General features: G+C 45.0%; 1 protein-coding gene and 1 non-coding gene across 2 annotated transcripts; both read left to right on the top strand.

Moving 5' to 3' along the window:
• Window positions 1–1376: 1376 nt before the first annotated feature.
• EIF4G2 (eukaryotic translation initiation factor 4 gamma 2) lies at window positions 1377–13330 on the top strand. Its single transcript, XM_040067601.2, has 23 exons — window positions 1377–1431; window positions 1624–1703; window positions 3402–3466; window positions 3598–3663; window positions 4085–4210; window positions 4556–4658; window positions 5340–5471; window positions 5564–5630; window positions 5714–5865; window positions 6305–6415; window positions 6948–7031; window positions 7116–7214; window positions 7398–7539; window positions 7631–7791; window positions 8235–8348; window positions 9127–9252; window positions 9499–9603; window positions 9688–9903; window positions 10192–10450; window positions 10662–10866; window positions 11290–11501; window positions 11610–11731; window positions 12034–13330. Exons 1-23 carry the CDS (start codon window positions 1377–1379, stop codon window positions 12097–12099), a joined length of 2868 nt encoding a protein of 955 aa, XP_039923535.1. The 3' UTR covers window positions 12100–13330.
• On the top strand, window positions 8390–8557 carry LOC120754823 (small nucleolar RNA SNORD97). The gene has a single exon (XR_005701586.1). It is a non-coding gene; the product is annotated as a small nucleolar RNA SNORD97 (small nucleolar RNA).
• Window positions 13331–20858: the final 7528 nt, after the last annotated feature.

Raw genomic sequence — 20858 nt, forward strand, 5'->3', positions numbered from 1 at the left:
ACCTCCTTTCAAGCTGGATTCCATGGATTTCAATGGCGTTCTGCACATTTCTGTTCTTGCAGATTTACTCGCGAAGGCCAAGCTCTTGCAGTAGTGTGGTTATTGTTACACGTGGGAAAGCACCATTATATAAAAATTCTGGTATGACAAGTACCTGTCATAGTTGTCTCACCTTTATTCAACACGTATGAGCTCAAAAAACACTTTCAGATAGCTCGAGATTTTCCATAACATCATTCAGTGAGTAAATCTGGCTTAATGCTTACAGGTGTGGTATGGGGAAGCCTACCCTGAAGCAGCTCCATCTCAGATAAGATGCACCATAAGAACTCGCACATAACAGCCCCCTTTAGGCCTTACATAACCCTTGGGACATGGTGGCATGCTGTGTTGAAAGCATTAGGAATGAGGATGGCTTTGGAAAGAAACTGGAGGTTCTGCAGGATCATGTGTTTGGGCTTGCCATCTGCACGGTTCAGGAGTTACTACATGGATCACTTTCTCCCAGTCATCTGAACCGTGACTCACACAAACCAAAAGCAGAAGGCGGATGTGTGAACAAAGCAGACGTGGGTGTTCGTGGGGCTTCTCCTCACCTTTCCAGAGCCCTTCCTTTCTGCCCTGCCCTATCCAGGGCTACTTCATTTAGACCTCCGGGAAGCCAGGGTGGCAGCCACCTTAGCCACCACCTGGGATGGAGGCCAGGCTGTTAAAGGATAAAACCCCTCACGGGTGAGTCTCTGGAAGTCTCCATGACTCAAACTTCCACCTACAGCTGGAAGCCTGGCCATCTTTGTTTTGTGTAACTGAGCAGCAGCAGGCACACGTCACTTACCACGACAAACACAACTGTCTCTCCCGATCCCTGGTGGTCCGAGGGGCGCCTGCAGCCCCGGACCGGCCGGCTCACGGCCTGATCTCGGCCAAAAGCACATGCAGAGAAAGAGTTTCCAAACCCCAAAAGCAAACCTGAAACTGGATCCATACAGACAGGCTCCTAGAGCTCAGATAGCAAACCTCCCTCTCCGGGTCTGATTGCAAGCCCAGGGCTACCGTCTGCTATCGGCTCATTTTTTTACCTCAGCCAAACCCGAGATGTGGGCTGACGGAGGGGGCTTAAATAAATTTATTAAGTAAAAATTTAAAACCCCCAAACAAAGAAAAATCTTACGAGCATATATACTAGCGTATGTGTGTGTGTATATATATATATATATATAAAAATATATATATAAAAGTACCCTTCTGTGAACGTGCCTACAGCTCGCACGGCAGACCCCCGGTACCGGAGCTCCGTGAGGGCTGCAGCGAACGGCGCTGGGACGCGGCGGCCAAGCGGCCGCCATGGAGCGGCTGCGCCACTTGCGCAGGCCCCGATGCTCCGCGCGGCGGCATCGGCAGCCGCCGGCGTAGCGGCGTTCGTGAATCCCGGTGCTGCACTGCGGCGGCGGCACGGCGCAACCAAACCGCCTCCCTCCGCCGCCCACCCCGGCCCTGGCACCGCCCCCCTCCTCGGCTGTGATTGGCAGGGCGGGTGGAGCGGTCGGCGGCGATTGGCGGGTGCCGGGGGGAGGTGGGGTAGGTTGCGTGAAGGGTGATAAAGTTAGTGGGGCTGCCGGGGAGCGCCCGAGACGCGGCGGCGGCGGTCGGCGCTCTATGGAGGTGTTGGGGGGAGGCGTCGGGCCGGTGCTGCTGCTGCTGTGGTGACTCGGAGACTCGCCCTGTCCCGCGCGCTCCCCCCTTCCCCTCCCCAGCCCCGGTCCCCGGCTCCCTTCCCCTCCCCCCCCTTCTCTTGCCTTTTCCCCTGCCCTTGGTAGCCGCCGGGACCCGGGGAAGCTGACAAGGCCTTAGGGAAGGTGAGAAATGCGGGAGTGGCGGAAGGAGCGCGGGTCTGGGGCCGGGAGCGAGCGGGTATTGCTGCAGCTGCAGCCTAAAATGGCGGCTGCCCGGCGTGGCCGCCATTTTCTTGTCAGTTGCTTGTCTGTTTCTCCCGCACAAAATGGCGGCCCGGGCCGGCGGCCGCTCCCGCTGGCGGCTGTGCGAGTCTCGCCGCCGCTGAGCGAAGAGGTGGAGGGGCTCGGCAGCCCCCGCCGGGCGCGGAGGGAAGGCTGAGCCGGCAGCGTTTCAGGTTAGAGCGAGGGAGACGGGCACGGGCAGTGCCTGTCCGTACGGGCCATGCCTTTGGTTGCCTCGGGTCACCTGCAGGATGGTGGTCTGGCCGCGGGTCAGCGGGCGCCCGCAGCGCCCTCCAGGTTTCCCGTGCAGGGAGTAGCCGCGGTACACATAGCGGGCTGCGGTCTGAGTATCCAGATTGCTGGTGGGCAGGGGACGAGAGGATTTTCTGTTTATTTTTTTACTATCGTTCATTGCCTTCCCTTCGCGGGAGGGGAGAGCGAGCTGCCGAAGCGCCGCGTCAGCCGGCGGCATACTCGCACACGTTTCCCGTTTGAGGGGCTCGGGCGCCGCGGAGCGGGGCGATACCGCCTGCTTCCCTCTTCGTGCCTGCCGGCGGGGCCGCCGCGGTGCGGGGGAGCGGCTCCCGCCCGGCGCCCTGGCGGAGAACAAAGAGCCGGGCGGGCTCGGGCAGCGGGCGGCGCCCGCCGGGCGGGGCGGGGGGGCGGCGGCGCCGCGCGGCGCCTGCGGGGGGCGCCCTCCGCGGCCGAGCCTTTTGTTCGCCGCCGCCATGTTGTCCCCTCTCCTCGTGCCCGCGCCGGGCGGGCGGGGGACGCTCCGTGCGCATCCGGGACACTTCCAGGCTTCCCTTCCCCCAGGGGTTTCTGTCCCCGAGCTCGCCTTTCTGCTGCGTGAGCGATGCAGTGAGGTTCTTCCTGCGAGCTGGAAGTTGAGGTGGAGGGTGGACGTGGTGCCTCTTCTCATTATTTGGTAGCTTAGCACGCCATTTGGATGCAGAGTATATGCCTTTTATTACATTAAGCGTGCGTTTTGTCGTCTTGATGCTTTTCACTTTAGAATTTGGCTGCTTTGTCTTGCCGTTATAAATCATAATTTTTTTAAATCGCGTCCATAAAGGACTCATTGTGCCGTATAATCAGAAAAAAGTACTTTTGCTCTTTTCTGTGAGTACTCCTGGCTTTTGGATAAACTTGGGGGTTTTGCTCAGTCCGTGATTACCTTGTCTCTTTCCCCGCACCCCTGCTGGGAAACACGGCTGCAAGGGTGAAATCAGCCTTTCTGTGACTGTCCCAAGTATTGCATGAATGAACGTTGTCTTACTTTTTGTGAAGTTCGCTGTTGGAAGGTTCTCATTCTCGAAGAAACATTTGTACTTTTTAAAATGAGATGCTATGACTGATAGTAAGCGAGTATAATATGAATACTTGGTTTGTCTTTCTAGGTTTTGTTTTTCCCTACCCCGTCAATTTAATTTTATTCTTTTGAAGATTCTTCGTTGTCAAGCCGCCAAAGTGGAGAGTGCGATTGCAGAAGGGGGTGCTTCTCGTTTCAGGTACCTGTTGTTTGTTTGATGAGTAGTTAGCAATGGAAAATCTCCTTGGAGGAGACCTTAAATTAGTATAATGGTTGTACCAAAACTGAGATATTTGGACTTACCCAGGATTCCATGGTTGTTTTTAACAGTGCTTCTTCAGGCGGAGGAGGTGGTAGGGGTGCACCTCAGCACTATCCCAAGACTGCCAGCAACAGGTATGTCATCTTGCTCTTTGATTTGCATGATTTCAAAGTCAGAGCATGCTTGATACTGAATATAGAACTGAAAATGGGCTAGCTTTAAAGTTGCACTAGAAATACCTACTGAGTTAAAGACCTTTAAATGTTTTCCAGTCTGTACCCTTCAACGTGTACCTTGTGGTTAATTGGACGTGCATGGGCTTGTTCATGTATTTAACTTTAAAAGTGTAGAGAGGGTTTTTTTGGGTGCCAGGGACGGTTGTTGTTGAGTATGTACTTTGCTGTGCAGCAGATGGTGTAGGTAGGGGCAGTTGAGTGTTCTTAACAAAGCAAGTAATGGAATTAGTTTGAGTAAGGCAACACTGAAAGGTTAAAAGGGCAGTTCTTTAAACCACTTGTTTCTGTTTTAACAACTGTATTTTTCAAACTTTTGCAGCGAGTTCCTGGGGAAAACCCCAGGGCAAAACGCTCAGAAATGGATTCCTTCACGAAGCACTAGACGAGATGACGACTCCGCAAACGACAAAGAACGACATGATGCAATCTTCAGGAAAGTAAGAGGGTAAGTTCTTCACAAAATTACTTCTTTCCTTACTGTTTCCATTAGCAGTGTGTACCTAAGAAATGGGCTGGAGTAAAGGAAGATGTGGGCCTTGAGTTTTGGGGAGGTGTGTCCTTCAACAAGGAACCAACCTGATGATCTAGCAGCAGAAAACACTTGAAGTAATAATTGTAAGCGGATTAGTGTTTTCAATGATACTTCACAGCCTGAAGGTCTCAAAAAAGCAGTTAAATGGAAAATTGCACTTTTCAATTTTTAATAGACTTAAAAAGTAAAAAGATGAGTGTAAAGGGACCTGTAGCATGCTCTGTATATTTAGTGGTTTTGGTTTTTGTTCCTCTTCAGCATACTAAATAAGCTTACTCCTGAAAAGTTTGACAAGCTATGCCTTGAGCTCCTCAATGTGGGTGTAGAATCTAAGCTCATCCTAAAAGGGGTCATACTGCTGGTAAGCTGGTTGCATTTCTTTTAACTCCCAATTTTCTTGCATGCTAAAAAGCAGGGGGTTGGTTGGTTTTGTTGGGATACCGAAGTAGCATGAATAATGCTTTTGTATATTTAGATTATCAAACACCACCTCCCACCCCTGCTTTCCGTGTTAAAAATTATCTACTGGGGAGGAAATAGGTTTATTGCTTTTAAGTTTATCATTTAGAAGTCTCCATGATCACTAAATGAAATTGAGGGTTCTATGATTATTTTTTTAAATAATCTAAGATGCTTGTTAGCCATCTTACTTGCTTGGCTTCCCCCTCTTGCTCCCTTTTTCCTGAGGAGCAGGCCTCTTGATTTTGGGAAGGCTACCACTGGTGATCTTTTGGGACAGTGATGTAACTGTTACATCACTCTTTTAAATGAGATCAGACTGGTGATAATAACTTGGGTATTGGGATCATAAACTTGGGTTTGTTGGCCAAGGATTATAGAGGCTCTTCAGCAGCACACAGTGGCTTTTGTCTTTTGCTTCAGCATTAAGACTGGTGTTGGACTACACTGTCTCTGTGTTTGGTTTAGCAGGAGGCAGGATGTTCTAGATGAGAGTGGTAACAGTCCATTCTGTGTTTTGTGACTCACTTTCCTAATGACATTTGCACCTTACTGCTGCCTTACTCAACCTGAATCTCTGTAGATCGTAGACAAAGCCCTTGAAGAGCCCAAGTATAGCTCGCTGTACGCTCAACTATGTCTGCGACTGGCAGAAGATGCACCCAACTTTGATGGCCCATCAGCAGAGAGTCATCCAGGACAGAAGCAAAGCACAGTGAGTGCATCTCTCAGTCTGCAGTGGTAAATTTTCATGCATTTGTAGCTGCCCTGATTAGCTTAATTGTTTCGTTTGTTCTCTTTTCACAGACATTCAGACGCCTCCTAATATCTAAACTTCAAGATGAATTTGAAAACCGAACCAGAAATGTTGATAGTAAGTTTTAAAACCGCTTTAATACAGAAGCTATTTGTCATCTTTTCCCACAGCCATGTAAAACAGGCTTCTTTGTTTTCCAGTCTATGATAAGCATGATGGTCCCCTCCTCCCTGAGGAGGAGGAACAGAGAGCCATTGCCAAGATCAAGATGCTGGGGAACATCAAATTCATTGGAGAACTTGGCAAGCTTGATCTTATTCATGAATCTATCCTTCATAAGTGCATCAAAACAGTGAGTATTCAGATTGGGTGGGAGCTAGGTGCAAAACAGAACTTAAACCACCTCCCCCCCCCAAAAAAAATTAAACAAATGTTGATGCTGCTTTGGGAATCTCAGAGCAGGAGCAGAAAACGGCACAAAAATGTTTCCTGCCGATTACCATCCCCTACTGTTAATCTTTTGGCATGATTAAGAAGTAAAATCAGCTTTGTTCCAAACCATGGGAATTGTCTCCACGGGAAATGTCATTTGGTCTAGACAGAAGTGTGCTGTAGGTGCTTCAAAATACACACGCTTAAAAACTGGCGGTCCTCAGAATTTAATTTTTAAGTCCATTTGCTTTCAGAACAAAACAATATTTTTGTATTCGTGAGGGTACAAAGTTTGTTGTTGATTATGAATTGTCACTTATAAAATTTTTAAATCCTAACTTTACTCTTTAATTTCTCAGCTTTTGGAAAAGAAGAAGAGAGTTCAACTCAAAGATATGGGGGAGGATTTGGAGTGCCTCTGTCAGATAATGAGGACAGTGGGACCTAGATTAGATCATGCGAAAGCCAAGGTATGTGCTTATCCAGTGCAGTCATTAACCTAATTAAATTACGCGGCTAAGACTTTAGATTGCTTGAACCTTCTGTACTCGGTGTTCATAAGTACAAGACAGAGGTTTGATTTTTCAGAGAAAAGAGTGCCAACTACGGGTCCTAGGCTAATTCCCTTGATAAGGAAAAGCCAGTCTTTGAAACAGTTTGAAACATGTCACCAGGATTTAGTATTAGGCTCGTCAGGAAATCATATAAGTGAGACTGTTTTTCTAAACACTGCTTGCAAAGGTGTGCTGAGGAATTATTTGTAGCACAGTGAGGTGATTTGAAAGATGGGAGTTTGGAATGTAAGCTTAAAATAAACAGAATTTTGACTAGGTTGCTTACCTCTGATTCAAATGTCTTGATGCATTATTAGATCTTGAAACTCTGTCATCAAGGAGCTAGAGATGGCAGGAAAGGGCAGCTTTGTTGAATTATTTTGTCTTGAGTGAAAACACTTGAGGCACTGATAGAATTATCCCAACTTGTAACTTTTGTTCCCCCCAGTCCTTAATGGATCAGTACTTTGCCCGTATGCGCTCCTTGATGTCAAGTAAGGAATTGCCAGCAAGGATTCGTTTCCTGCTGCAGGTATGACGATAAAAAGGCTTCCTGCTGCTTTTTTCCTTGCAAAATTGTCTTGAATCCCTTCCTAATACCCTGTTCCTTTCCAAGGATACTGTGGAGTTGAGAGAACACAACTGGGTTCCTCGCAAAGCTTTTCTTGACAATGGACCAAAGACTATCAATCAAATCCGTCAAGATGCAGTAAAAGTGAGTGTTGCGTGTAAGGTCCGGAGCCTGGCTTGGTGCTGTGCACTTGGGAGCAGTTCTCAAGAGTGAGACACTTGACTTCAGGGTTAAAACCAGATGGACTTGTGTAATTGGGGGCTAAAAACTTGGCTGTCTTGGGACTGCTATTTGCAACTGACCAAAATTACAATTCTTGTTTTAAAGGATCTGGGAGTTTTTATTCCTGCTCCTATGTCTCAAGGGATGCGAAGCGACTTCTTTCTGGAGGGACCCTTTATGCCACCCAGGATGAAACTTGACAGGGACCCACTCGGAGGGCTTGCTGATATGTTTGGACAAATGCCAGGTACGCTGACACCGCAGGGGTGGTGGGATGGCCGTGGCTCTGCAGGGCTGAATAAGAACCAAAACTGTCGTTTGCCTCCTTGCTGATGCAGGTAGCGGAATTGGTACTGGTCCAGGGGTTATTCAGGATAGATTCTCACCCACCATGGGACGCCATCGTTCAAACCAACTCTTCAATGGCCATGGGGGTCACCTCATGCCTTCTGCTCAATCCCAGTTTGGAGACCTAGGCAAATCTTTTCTGAAAAGTCAGGTAAGGACGACGTGCACACGGTGACTTCAGCGTGTTTTAGAAGCACTTCCTGAGATGCGTATGTTATGGATTGTAGTCTGCTTATGTTGAAAGACCTATTCAGATTTGGTTCTGATAACTAATGCTCAGCTGATACAAAAATTCTAAACCACTTTTTAAATTGTACAAAAGATGCAAGAAGTACACTTTTTTGTTTTTTGTTTTTTTTTTTCACGGCAAGAAAAGGTGCATGTGGCTTTGGTGGGTCAGAACAGTGTGTTTTATTTAAAAGATAGCCCTGTTTTTAGGGATAGATGCTACTCTCCCACCACCCCTGCTCCTTCTTTCTCCCTTCCTGGCAAATAGAATCTTTGTTCCTCTGGTCCCTCTGGTACTACTTACCATATGATGTACGCCACTCCGTCATCTGCACTTCTTTCTCTATATCTCCCTTTCTGAAATAGGGGCAAAGCCAACTCTACCATACCCAGAATCAGGGACTCTTATCCCAGCAACAAGGACAGTCGAAGGATATGCCACCTCGGTTTTCTAAGAAAGGACAGCTTAATGCAGATGAGGTACATGACATGCCTACATTATTTACAGCCTATTCTAAATATTGCCCAATGATTATAGCAAGACGCGTTATTATGAGGACTAATGCTGGAACTCTCTCTCCTCCTCCTCGTTCTCCTCCTTCTTTGTCCCTTCCTCTTTCACCTTTTACCCCCCTCACTTTCCTTAGGGTATCCAGCGTCCTATGAGCAAGACTGAGATATGAGGGCAATTTTTTGGGGTGTCCCTTCCTTCGCACACACTTCCAAGAACACTACTCTGACATCAGTTCCCATGCATCCTATTGATAACAATACATATAATTAAACCTTCAGAAAATCCTGAACTTTAGAAACCCTGAAGTGCTGGACCAGGTTAATTTTTTTGTTGATTTGTTTTCTTTTGTTTAGAACTGGCTAATAGGCAAAATTTCAAATGCAGAGTAAACTGCATTGTGATTTTGAGTGTTAACCAGACTTGTATCCCGATTTCTGAGCAATTTGGTAGAGTTCCATCTTGGCTGTAAAATACTTCAGCAAACATGCTGATTATCTTCTTGGGTCTCTAACATACTGCATCTAAAAGGAGCATTTCCAGGTTTTTATGACAGTTGAACTAAATGCCAGTAACTTGCTTTTGGGAGAGTTTTAGAACACATGTGGCTTAATCTGTATTTGAGTATTAATATTGTAGAAATGGAATCATGCTTCAGTGAGATCAGTTGGAATGAGTCCATGGCTGTGTGTTGTTGGTCAGAATACTTGAAACAGTTAGAGTTTTTCTTTGGCTTACTATTTACAGATTAGCCTGAGACCTGCTCAGTCTTTTCTAATGAATAAAAACCAAGTGCCAAAGCTTCAGCCCCAGATAACTATGATTCCTCCCAGTGCTCAACCACCACGCACTCAGACACCGCCTTTGGGACAGGTAAATTAAAAAAAAAAAAATTGCTGTATGTTGTTTGCTGTGCTTTTCCTGTTCGTGCTTGGAAAACGTAATTTCTATTGTGGGAGGGGAGAGAGAAGTCTTTTTTTGCACAGAGCATGACTTGGGAAAAGAAAGTATGGAACTGAACTAATTTGAGTTCCATTTGCTTTTTTACATTTTGTGTTTTAATACTTGATACAAGCAAAGGTAGGTGGGCTACAAAGACAAATTCTGGTCTCTTTTCAGCCGCCTCAACTTGGTCTTAAAACAAATCCACCACTTATACAAGAGAAGCCTGCAAAGACCACCAAGAAACCACCTCCTTCGAAGGAAGAGCTACTTAAACAAACTGTAAGTTAGTGTGCAGTAGTGAGTCTCAGGGCTTTGGGTGTGCTCTTCAGAAAGAATGTTTAACTGTACTTCTTTCCTCTCCAGGAGGCTGTTGTGACCGAGTATCTGAACAATGGAAATGCTAATGATGCTGTCAATACTGTGAGAGAAATGAGAGCTCCGAAACACTTCATTCCTGAGATGCTGAGCAAAGTAATCCTTCAATCCCTAGATAGATCAGATGAGGATAAAGAGAAAGCAAGTACTTTGATCAGCTTGCTCAAGCAGGAGGGAATAGCCACCAGTGACAACTTCATGCAGGTACTGTGGTCTGATAATCTTGCAGTCCTTGTTTCTTGGCCCTTCATGGTGTGTAGCTGCTGTAAAGGCAGAGTGCAAATATTTTTTAAGTCTTGTTAATGAGGAGGTAAAAATAGTACATTAAACCTGTGAGGGGCACAAGAAGCAGTGAGAGGAAAACACGTAGTATTTGGGCAGTTGGAACCTGGGATCCTCTTTGCAAGTGATTACAGAAAATGTACTATGAGTTATGTTGCACAGGAACAGTAGTACTTGAGAGTTTGATCTTGTGCTTGTGCTGTTTCTTAGGCATTCCTGAATGTATTGGACCAGTGCCCCAAACTGGAGGTGGATATCCCATTGGTGAAATCCTACTTAGCACAGTTTGCAGCCCGTGCCATTATTTCAGACCTGGTGAGCATTTCCGAACTGGCTCAACCACTGGAAAGTGGCACCCATTTCCCTCTCTTCCTGCTCTGTCTTCAGCAGTTAGCTAAGTTACAAGACCGTGAATGGCTAACAGAATTGTTCCAACAAAGCAAAGTGAACATGCAGAAAATGTTACCAGGTAAGAGTCGCCACAGAGCTCTTCTGTCCTCTGATCCTAGAGTAAGCAAGATGTTGCTGTAGTTTATGCCAGAGCCAAATAACATGCAGGGTTATCTTGGTGGAATTAGCTGTTATTGGTAGGTGTTATGTTTCTTAAGGGGTGGCTGGAGCCATGAGCCATCGCTTACAACTCTTGAAGCATTTACACGTGTCTTACATTTCCTTGTCAGAAATTGACCAGAACAAGGATCGCATGCTGGAGATCTTGGAAGGGAAGGGGCTTAGCTTCTTGTTCCCACTTCTGAAACTGGAGAAGGAGCTGCTAAAGCAAATAAAATCGGATCCATCCCCTCAAGCCATCTATAAGTGGATTAAAGATAACATTTCACCCAAGCTTCATGTAGATAAGGGATTTGTGAATATATTGATGACCAGGTGAGATGCTGTTCTGATGTATTTTGGGTGCTTGTTTGGTTAAGCTGCCAGTAAGGCGCTAAGGCTGTAAGGGCTCAAATGTAGCTCTGCAGAAATCTGAGATGCAGTACATGGAGAGACAGATTGTTCTTAGTGAATCTTCTCTGGTAGAATCCCCCTGTATTTGAGAAGAAAAGCAAGGCTTGCATCTGTTCAAAGTGTTTTCTGTGGGAGGAAGTCTAGACCCATGTGTTTCTGTAGAAGGTACAGCTGTAACAAAGGCAAACCAAGGATTTTTGTGGTGCGCTGTCAACCACGGTACAGGTCCCTGTGCTTGCTGCCGCTGACTGCAGGTTGTAGTTGTAGTGATAGCTGTCTGAACTTGAAATGTCAAATGCTTTGCTCTCTGCTTACAGAACTTAACTTGGCTTTTCTCCTGTCCAGTTTCTTGCAGTATATTTCTAGTGAAGTAAACCCACCAGGTGACGAATCGGATTCTTCATCTGCTCCATCTAAAGAGCAGCTCGAGCAGGAAAAACAGCTGCTTCTTTCCTTCAAGCCAGTGATGCAGAAGTTCCTCCATGACCATGTTGATCTGCAAGTGAGTGCTTTATATGCACTCCAGGTGCACTGCTACAACAATAATTTTCCAAAAGGTGAGTGCATTGAAGTCTTACCTGAATTGGTTTGTCCCTACATTCTTGAAGTTCAGTAAGCTGTTGAGAGGGTTACAGAGCTAACCAGGTTTAAATTTACTTTCACAGGCATGTTACTGCGCTTCTTTGTTCATTTCTATGACATGGAGATCATTGAAGAAGAAGCCTTCTTGGCGTGGAAAGAAGACATTACTCAAGAGTTTCCAGGGAAAGGCAAAGCTTTATTCCAGGTAAATCTGCTAACATTACAATAGAGACGCTTTTTTGTTACTTCTGCTGCAATGGAGTGTTTGAGAAGGCTTTTGAAGTGTCTAAGACTTGTAAATATCTAGGACCTTCATGGAATATTTCACTAGGAAGGAGTTTAAAAGCAAGATGAACTAAATCTCTCTTGTTTACTAGAGGCCTGTGTGTAGTGCAGGTGTGGCCGAAAGGCTTTTTTAAATTAGTTGGGGGGAAGATGAGTGTTCTGCAAAAATACCTAATGGGAAAACAATTCCTGCTCCCTTAAACCAATTTTGTGTGACTGCAGGTAAACCAGTGGTTAACCTGGCTGGAAACTGCTGAAGAAGAAGAATCTGAAGAAGAAGCTGACTAAAGAACCAGCCAAAGCCTTAAATTGTGCAAACATACTGTTGCTATGATGTAACTGCATTTGACCTAACCACTGCGAAAATTCATTCCGCTGTAATGTTTCACAATATTTAAAGCAGAAGTATGTCAGTAGGATATTCTCTGCAAAAGGTTTTTGTAGTATGTCTTAATAGTCTACAATAAAAATATTTTAGAGTATCTTCAATGTTTAGATAACAGTGTATTAGCAGCATGCAATAATTACATCATAAGTTCTCGAGCAGAAGCAGTCTGTTGCAAGGGTCTTCTTTGCTGCCAGTTATCATAGGCTGTTTTTAAGTTAGAAACTGAATAGCAACACTGAATACTGTAGAAATGCACTTTGCTCAGTGTAATACTTGAGTTGTTGCAATATTTGATTATCCATTTGGTTGTTACAGAGAATCCTTAACTGTAATCGATGGTTGTTGCCGTAATAGTATATTTGCCTGTATTTCTACCTCTAGTAATGGGCTTTATGTGCTAGGTTTTAATATCCTTGAGCCTGGGCAAGTGCACAAGTCTTTTTTAAAAGGAACAGTTTACTTGCACAAAAACTGATCGGCTGAAGAGATGGTTTAATGCCCTTTGGAAGAGGTTTTTGTGGGTGTGAAACATGACATGGTGAGAAATATGAATTGGTCCCTCTTACAGTACTGAAATTAAGTCTACTTAATTTATCAAGACATGTTCATGCCCTGATTTTATATACTTGTATCTATCAATAAACATTGTGATACTTGACTTGTTTCTGAATGTCTCCCAGTAGAAAAGCTTTGGCTGATGACTTGTTCACTTAAGAAAGGAAACATCAGTGGGAGTTGCCTTAGGTTGCAACCATCCTGAAATTATTTTTACACTCCTTGTCTGGATATGCAAATAAATTCTGAGTAAGGTCACAGACAAGATGAGACACTACAGATGTGTTGTGACAGGAGGAAAGTGATGGAATTCTGCTGAAGAAATGATAGGGGTTTGCCTTGTGGTCCAGTGTATGCTTTATCAATGAGTATGTGCTTTTGACTTGGTAATGCTTTGAGTTTCCCCCAGGCCACGTGCATGTTTCTGAATCAAGTGGCACTGTTTATTAGCTGCCTGTTTCTCAAATCAAATTGGCAAAAAAACACCAACCAACCTACAAAATCGTTGAATGATGTTGCATTGTACAGGCTTGAAATGTCATCTATTAAATACTCAAAATACCTTACTTCCTAGAACCTTGTCCCCAGTGAGTTTTTTTGTCCTTGTTGATACTCAAGTACTTGACCTCTTGAAAGGTGATGTATTTGTAATGGCAAAGGGGGTAGTGGCTCCTGGACTGGAGCTTTGTTTGCCAGGGGTGTGAGTGCTGTAGCCCATAAACTGTTAAGTATCACGGGAGGTGAAGTGGAGCCCAAGAAAAGGACTAGAGCTGATGACTAGGCTGGCTTTGAGGAAAGGGGGAGTTGGAGTGGGAAAAGGCCGTGGTTTGCTTTGAGGGGCTCCCTAGCTCCAGTCACAGCTCTGCTCTCCTGAGTGTTCATGAGTTCTGCTACAGCCTTGGGAACTTCTGTACAGTGTGGAGCCCAGGAACTCCAGGTACTGTGCTCTACAAGCCACATGACGTAAAAAGGGGATTGAACTTGAGTTGCTGGCAGAATTCTGTGGCACCATCTCAGCATTTCACAAATGGGGGGGTATTCCGCAGGCAAAGGGACAGTAGGATACTGGTGTGGGGTCCAGTTCAGAGAGACTGGAATGCTCCAGCTGCACTGGAGAGTTGGCTGTGTGATGGGAGCTGCAGCTCCCGGGTGGCAGTGGTGAGCACTGGCATCCTGGGGCTTCCCAGAACATTTAATGGTGTGTTGTTCCTCTGAAACCCATTGTTTCCCTATTTGTTGTGATGCTGTCACTGTTAGGACTCCAGGCAGGCTCAGGTGCGCCAGTACTGTAGGCACTAAGGTTCTGCAGTTCAATACTCATTTAACAGGATGGACAAATATAAGTACGATTACAGGATTCATTTTAATCCTCATTAATTCAAAATTCTCTTCCAGACTTGAATTTTTAAGTGTAATAAGGTGCTGTGAAGTGAAATTTACCATTGTTTCACTAATAGTGTTGTGTTTCTCCAAGTTTGTCAGTTTATCCTTAAGCTTTGCTGTTACTGCTGGTTGGTTTATTGGTGTGTGGTGCTGTAATACTTTGTGTGTATCTGGTAATCTGAATGTGAAGCGGGTGCTGCACTTTGCTCCTGTGCACTGCAGAGGGAAGAGGGGGAGGAACCACGAGTCACCAGAAAGTCAGGCTTCCAACTCAAGTTATAGCAGAGGTGAGAGGAAAAGGTAGAAGGATGTGCAAGTAAAAAATTTGGGAATAGATCCAGAATCTGCAGCTGAGCTTTTCTGCCACCTTTTGGAGAATGCAGTAACTAAGTCTTGTATTCTTGCCCAGTCTGACGTGTCCTTACTGCAGCCTTCTGTACCTGTGCATGGAGGCTTTGCTGCTTGGCTTCTTTCTAACTGATTGCTGAGTTAGGAACTCTGGTAGAGGAAACTATAGAAAGAACGACTGCAAATGCAGAACAGAATGTAAACAGTAGAAAACGCCACAAAAAAAAGGTGGAATTACCATCATGTGACTTAGAAAAACCTCATACAGTGTGAACAGGTCTGGGTTCTTCAAACTGGTGTAAAAGTGGTGCTCACTGCGGTGTCCACATCAAAGTGGTCACTCCGTAGATGAGGAGAGGCAGTGGCATCTTCGCTATCTTTACTGCTGCTGAAGTTTTCAAGTGCTCAAGTGCAAAACTTGTGGCTAGTCTGGAACAGGGGCTGGCTGTTGGGTTGGTCTCACTTCCGTGTTCTTGTTGACTATGAGTGGTATTGTACTTAAACTGTAAACATCGTAAAGTCACAGTCAAAATTAAACCACTGTAACTGACAAATGATAATGGCTTTTGTCAAAATGTTTTTAAGTGTTGGGTATACTTATACTGCCAGGAGCATTGGGAGAAGCTGCATATTCCATGGGTAGAAAATAATGCTACAGCAACTCAGTTGCTCCTCTGAAATTCTGAATAAATGGCAGTTCCTTTTCAGGAGCCCTCACCCTGTCAGGTGTGGGTTGGATTTTGAGAAGGATCTGTCACCGGTGAATTCTCACCTGCTCCTAGCCTTGCAGTGGGACTGCTGCTCCCTTGTCACTGATCTGTCCAAGCTGCAGCGGTGCTTAGCTATAAAATCTGAGAATTCTGGTGTTCCGGTCAATGAATCCTGGAAAATCATCGAGTTCCAACCCTGCTGTGATGTGCAGGGACACCTCCCAAGAGAGCAAAGTTTCATTAAGCCTGGCCTTGAACAGTTACAGAGATGGGGCAGCCACAGCTTCTCAGAGCACCCTGTTCAGTGCCTACCACCTTCATGGTAAAGAATTTCTTTCATCTCACGTAAACTCCATCTGAAGCCATTCCCCCTTGTCAGAAGTTTCTCTTGTGTAGAAGAACCTTACACAGGCTCAACAACCCCAACTCCTGGCAGGGGCGCTCCAAATCACCTGATCAGTTCCTAAAAGCCAAAACATCTTCATAACTCCAATGCAATTCTGTTTCTTGGGGGTCAGTGCAGGAAGAAGCTTTATGGTGTGTGGGAAGAGGAGGAGGCTGGGGCCAGAAAAAATTTTTTTAAGAGTGGCTTATCTGACCTGCTTTTTTAGCAGATAGAACTTCCATCTGAATGCTATTTGGACTTGGAGTGCTTTTTCCCCAGTGCAGTGTGTAAATCCAATCAATTTGGTCATTTCAGTGTAAGAATTTAGAACGCATCTGAACCGTGAATTATTGTGGTTTATGTTGCAATCCAGGCAAGCAGCTGCAGAGATTGATTTTAAAAGAGTCTATTGCTAATTCATGCTTATTTTCAAAAGTGAATTCCCAGGGAGCTGGTACAGCACTGTGAAGGGTGGTGGGCTTCTGCTCACAGGTGCCTGGGAAACCTCCATTAGTCAGCTGTGGTTGTTGTGTGGGATGTGTGCAGGGGCTTGGACGGTGTGGCACCAGTTATGTCACAAGGATTCCCCTAAATCTGGGAGGAGGTCAATACTTGGAAGCCAATAAATACTCATGGTGCGTCAAAAAATGGCTTGAATGAATATGTGAAGGCATAAGGGTGTGTGTCTGGTGGCAGAATGGCTCAAAGTGTCACACAAAGGGAGTGGCTTTTTCCCTTACCTCGCATAAATCTGTAAGCTGCTCACTGCTCCTTTTTATCTCCAATGATGTTGGCCAGAGAACCAGAGCACGCAGGAAATCCTCTTGTCCAGCAGGGCTCAGTTCAGGGGGCAAGATCCTGCAGGCCCAGCTCTAGCCTGGGACAATTTTATCTCCATACGTTGTATCTGCAGAAGCAAAACAGAAACAGCGGCTGGCTCGGGAGCTGCGCTGTGTGACAGGAAAGGGAAAAGCTGCACAGCTACAGTTGCAGGCATCAGGCTGTAACAGAGATTTAAAGGAGGCTGTGTCAACATGGCTTGGAGTTTTTTTAAGGCAGGGTGGTTCTACACACCCAAGAAATACCCAAATAAAGCTTGTCATCGCTTCAGAAGTAGCTGTATTTGTTATTCGGCAAGATACAAGCCAGTTACAGTATCTCCCTGGATCCACCCCTCTCCTGGCATTTCAGAATAAGCTTCATTTCTAAAAGACCAAGAATTCTCAAGGAGTTTCAGGCCTTTACCTCTGACAGGCAGGGATAAAGGCTCTTCAGGTGGGAGTTCCTTGAATAATGTGCCTTTTAAGTGCTGCTGTTAAGGCACACAGGCTCGTCTGGGTTTGATTTAGAGAGCCCACATCCCTTTCCTTTAAGGGAGGGTAGTTGGAGAGGAGTGAGCTGTTATTTTTAATGAGTTGACGAAGCCACCATGGCAACAGTTACACTTGGCATGGATACATGGCTGGAGTGAGGAAAGCAGCCAGCTGAGGGGATTTTTATCTTCAAATATTTTGCCGTTTAGAACAACGTCAATCTTGCATTCAGTTTTTGTTTATGTTAGCAGTAGAAGTGCCTGAAGGATTTGATGTGTGAAGCATTCCCAGAATTTTATTATCTAAGAAGCTATGCAAAACAACTGAAGTTTGTGAAAGGAAAAGGGATCTTTAACTGGTTTGATAGTGTGGTGGAGTTTATAGTTTGTTCTGTTCGAAAACAGATGCTTCTCTTTTTGGTAGGACAAAGTGAACTTTGAGAAGTGGAAGTCCATAGAGTTAAAAGTGACAGACAGGTGAAGGCTCGATCTGCATTTCTGTAGGGATTTTGTTTAACCCTTTCAGAAATGATGGCATGTTCTTCCAGATTTCAGAGATAGCTGTCTCCACAGCAGAGTAACAAACAAGGCTCCAGGCACATGCAGCAGGCCAACTTTGTGTTCCCTCCCAGTTCCTTCCCAGAGGCATAAAGCAGGGGCAGGATTAAAGCCTTGGGGTTTTCTATTTGGACAGATACACACACATGTACATGTCGTGCATCCCCATTTATCTTTATTCCTTTTGTTCCTCGTGGAGAAATGCTGTTCAGTTACTCGATTATTTTAAGTTTAGGTTGTTAATACTTCTGAGAAGCAGTAGAAGCATTAGTCCTAATCCCTCTTCCCAATACCAACAACAAAGCAGGAACCAGCCTGGGGTTCAGCTCCCGCGTGAACCTTAAACAGCCCCGTGGGAGGAGCTGAGGAGGGCAGGGCTCACTCAGTTTCAGACAAAGAACATTTTTAAACTCAAGAGAGCCCCTGCCAGGCTGTGGGGAAGAGGCCCAGCACAGAGACACAGCCCTGAGAGGCAGGCTAGGTGCACTGTGTGCTGCTTTCAGGCTGTAAGGAACTGATTACTCACTCCATCGACACAGCAGTTTCATTTCCTGCTCCAGTGAAGGTTTCCATGGTGACCTCCAATTTCCCATAGTTCCCCATCTATAGGATTGATGTAATTTAATTGCCAGGACCGTGAAGTATTTAGCTGTGTTGAAAGGCCCTTCATAAATTCAATCAGATAAATATCGCCGTAGATTTGCCGTTCTGGTAGGGACCACAATGCAGTGAAACCTGTCAGTGGGAGTGCACTGATTGTGGCAGTCCAGGGGCTGGAAAGGCTCTGAGAAAAGACATCAGTTATAAATACAGAATATGCTGTTCTATCAGCAATCCTCATGGAATTCTTGCCAGTGCAAATTCCATAATCTGCATGAAGGTCTGAAGTGCGACTAAATTCAGGAATCATTTCATATTTTACATAATCTCCTCAAAGCCTCTACACACTTCAACTGGATTGTGAGGGGAAATGCCATTGATTCAAACTCTTCCTTCCCCTCTTGCTTTTGAAACAGGCTCCTCCTTGGATGGAACAATATAAATCCAGGTAATCCTGTTACTTCTGACATCACATGAGCTTTGGATTTCATCCTTCAGCAAGGAACATGAAAAGACAACATAGATTGAGCTGAATCCTGGCACTACAGCCGTTACCTGTGCAGGAAGACACACAACCAGCAGCTAAATTAGACACTAGAGCCTGGGAAGATGGGAATGGGAACCTGGTGCAGGCACTGGAACAGCTCAGGCTCAGAGCTCTGGATCCCAGCACGGGCACCACAGAGGGAATGTCTCCCTGCACTGCACCACCATAAACACTCTGCTGTCTCCCTGTACTCACCCCAGCACCTCCAGGAGCTCCCAGTTCCCCAATAATGTTTGCTAGGCACTTGCACAGCTCCACAAGAAGTAATCCTTAGTTTGCCTGACAATCTGAATAAAGCTTGCTGTCGGCATTTGCTGAAAGGGCAGACATGAAACACGATTTGGGGAGAAAAACCCCTTAATGTAACAAAAAAATCTAGTGAAACCACAATTAAGAAGGGAGATGGTCGATGGATGCCAGCTGCATTCATGCCTGTTCTGGGAAATCTCCCTTTCAGTTCCTCAGTGTGATAAAGGTTGATGTGAACTTGATCCTACTGGATTGGTCTAGGGAGGAGAGAGAGGGGGAAATTACATCTGCACTGGAAACTAAGTCAAGTGAATAACAAAGAAAACATCTGAGCTCCTGAGGGTGGGATTTCTCTTACTTAACTATCCAAATGCTGGGTGTCTAGACATCCACAGGTTCCTCAGAGTGACTCATTCCTACCTTACACAATTACCTTGGGATGGGATGATTTGCCTCCTGGGGATGCCAGGCCATGGCTCTCTCTCTCTCTCTCTCTCTGAGGTGTCTAGACTGCTAATTTTTAGATGTCTGAAGATAAAGAACATCCACTTAAATCACCTGGCCCTATAACACTGTAATCAAACGTGCCATTGTTGCCAGAGGAAAATTTAAGAACATGATTGATCCGGCCCTTTATTTATTTTTTTTTTTTTTCCTGATGATGGTATGAGATTGATGCAATTTGGAAATCAACATAGTCATTTTCTCTACGTGGCACTTACAGCAATCCATTTAATTAGAATTTCAAATTTAAATGCATCACCTATAGGATCTGAGGAAGGAAATACATACAGCTCTATGGGAAAAAAGCCACAATTAGCAATACACATAACAAAAATCTTGGCCATAAGGTCTCTTAAATTCTTGAGGTTTTTTAATACCATATTTCAAATGTTCATTTTATCAAATTAGTAATCATTATTTACAGAATCATTTTGTCTTTTTGCCTTTTCCTTCATGATTTTTCTGCTTCTGGAGACTTCAGGAGTTTCTCCAAAACACTGGATTTCTGCACCTCTAACCCACATTCCTTCCCCTTCTCTTCTTTGCCCTGTTGAAGGGTGTCAGCCCCACTTCCCTACAGCCTCTTCAGCTGCTGCAGCTCTGAATTGCTGAAAAAGCTCTCTCAGAGCCCAGGGGAGACAATTATGGAATTTAGAACCACCACAAAGGAAAATAAATGCACATGTGCTCGTCCACACATCACCCTGTGCTACCTCCCTCCTCATTTTCCACCCTGACCATTCAAGGATCTGAGACGAGTTCACCGAAACGTAAATGCAGAATGTTTGAATTAGAAATCTTGACACATAGTAAATTTTGGTTGGTTTTTCCTTGCTTTTCCAGTTTTGTATCCCTGGGGCACTTCCCTTCAGACATCCAGGCTTTTCACTGCAGCCACAAAGGCTGAACACTTAAAACAACAAACAGCCAAACAAAAAAAAACAAAAAAAAAAAAAAAAAAAAAAAAAAAAAAAAAAAAAAAAAAAAAAAAAAAAAACCCCACACCCCAAACCCCAACCAAAGACAATAAAACAAAATGGAACAGTCCCAAAACTCCCTGAGGAGTGTCACTTCTCATTGTTCTTGCAGGTGAGGCTTAGAGAAAGCAGCAGGTAGAACAAGAATCCAGATCAAACAAAGTGGCAACACTGGATGCAGAACTTGATGCTCTGCTGCTCAGGGACAACTTCATTAATCAAAAATAACTCCTGGGAAGCAGACAGTAGGTAAAGAAGCCCTGTAATCTAGCAAAACTCCCTAGATGTATTATTATATCAATACCTTTTATTTAAGGATCTTGCTTTGCTTTAAATTTAGATTTGTCCTCCCCTGATTCTCACAGCTGGATTTTTAGCTTTTTCTTCTCATGTTCCACTCTCCGTTATTCTGTGCAGTCCCGGCTTGCTTTCAAAATAATCCTTTTCCACTTGAAAATCCTCTTCCACTATCATGGCTGTAATTTCCTTTAACTGAAGTGACAAGAACATTCCCTTCTACATCTCTCAACT

Source organism: Hirundo rustica, chromosome 6, assembly GCF_015227805.2.
Source record: "Hirundo rustica isolate bHirRus1 chromosome 6, bHirRus1.pri.v3, whole genome shotgun sequence".
In the NCBI taxonomy this organism is placed as follows: domain Eukaryota; kingdom Metazoa; phylum Chordata; class Aves; order Passeriformes; family Hirundinidae; genus Hirundo; species Hirundo rustica.

Excerpts from the sequence above, each read along its gene's own strand:
- EIF4G2 (XM_040067601.2), top strand. The coding sequence starts at position 1,377 with ATGCTCCGCGCGGCGGCATCGGCAGCCGCCGGCGTAGCGGCGTTCGTG. Across the intron at positions 3,467-3,597 it reads GGGGGTGCTTCTCGTTTCAG|TGCTTCTTCAGGCGGAGGAG; the intron begins GTACCTGTTGTT and ends TGTTTTTAACAG. Across the intron at positions 10,867-11,289 it reads GTGAATATATTGATGACCAG|TTTCTTGCAGTATATTTCTA; the intron begins GTGAGATGCTGT and ends TCTCCTGTCCAG.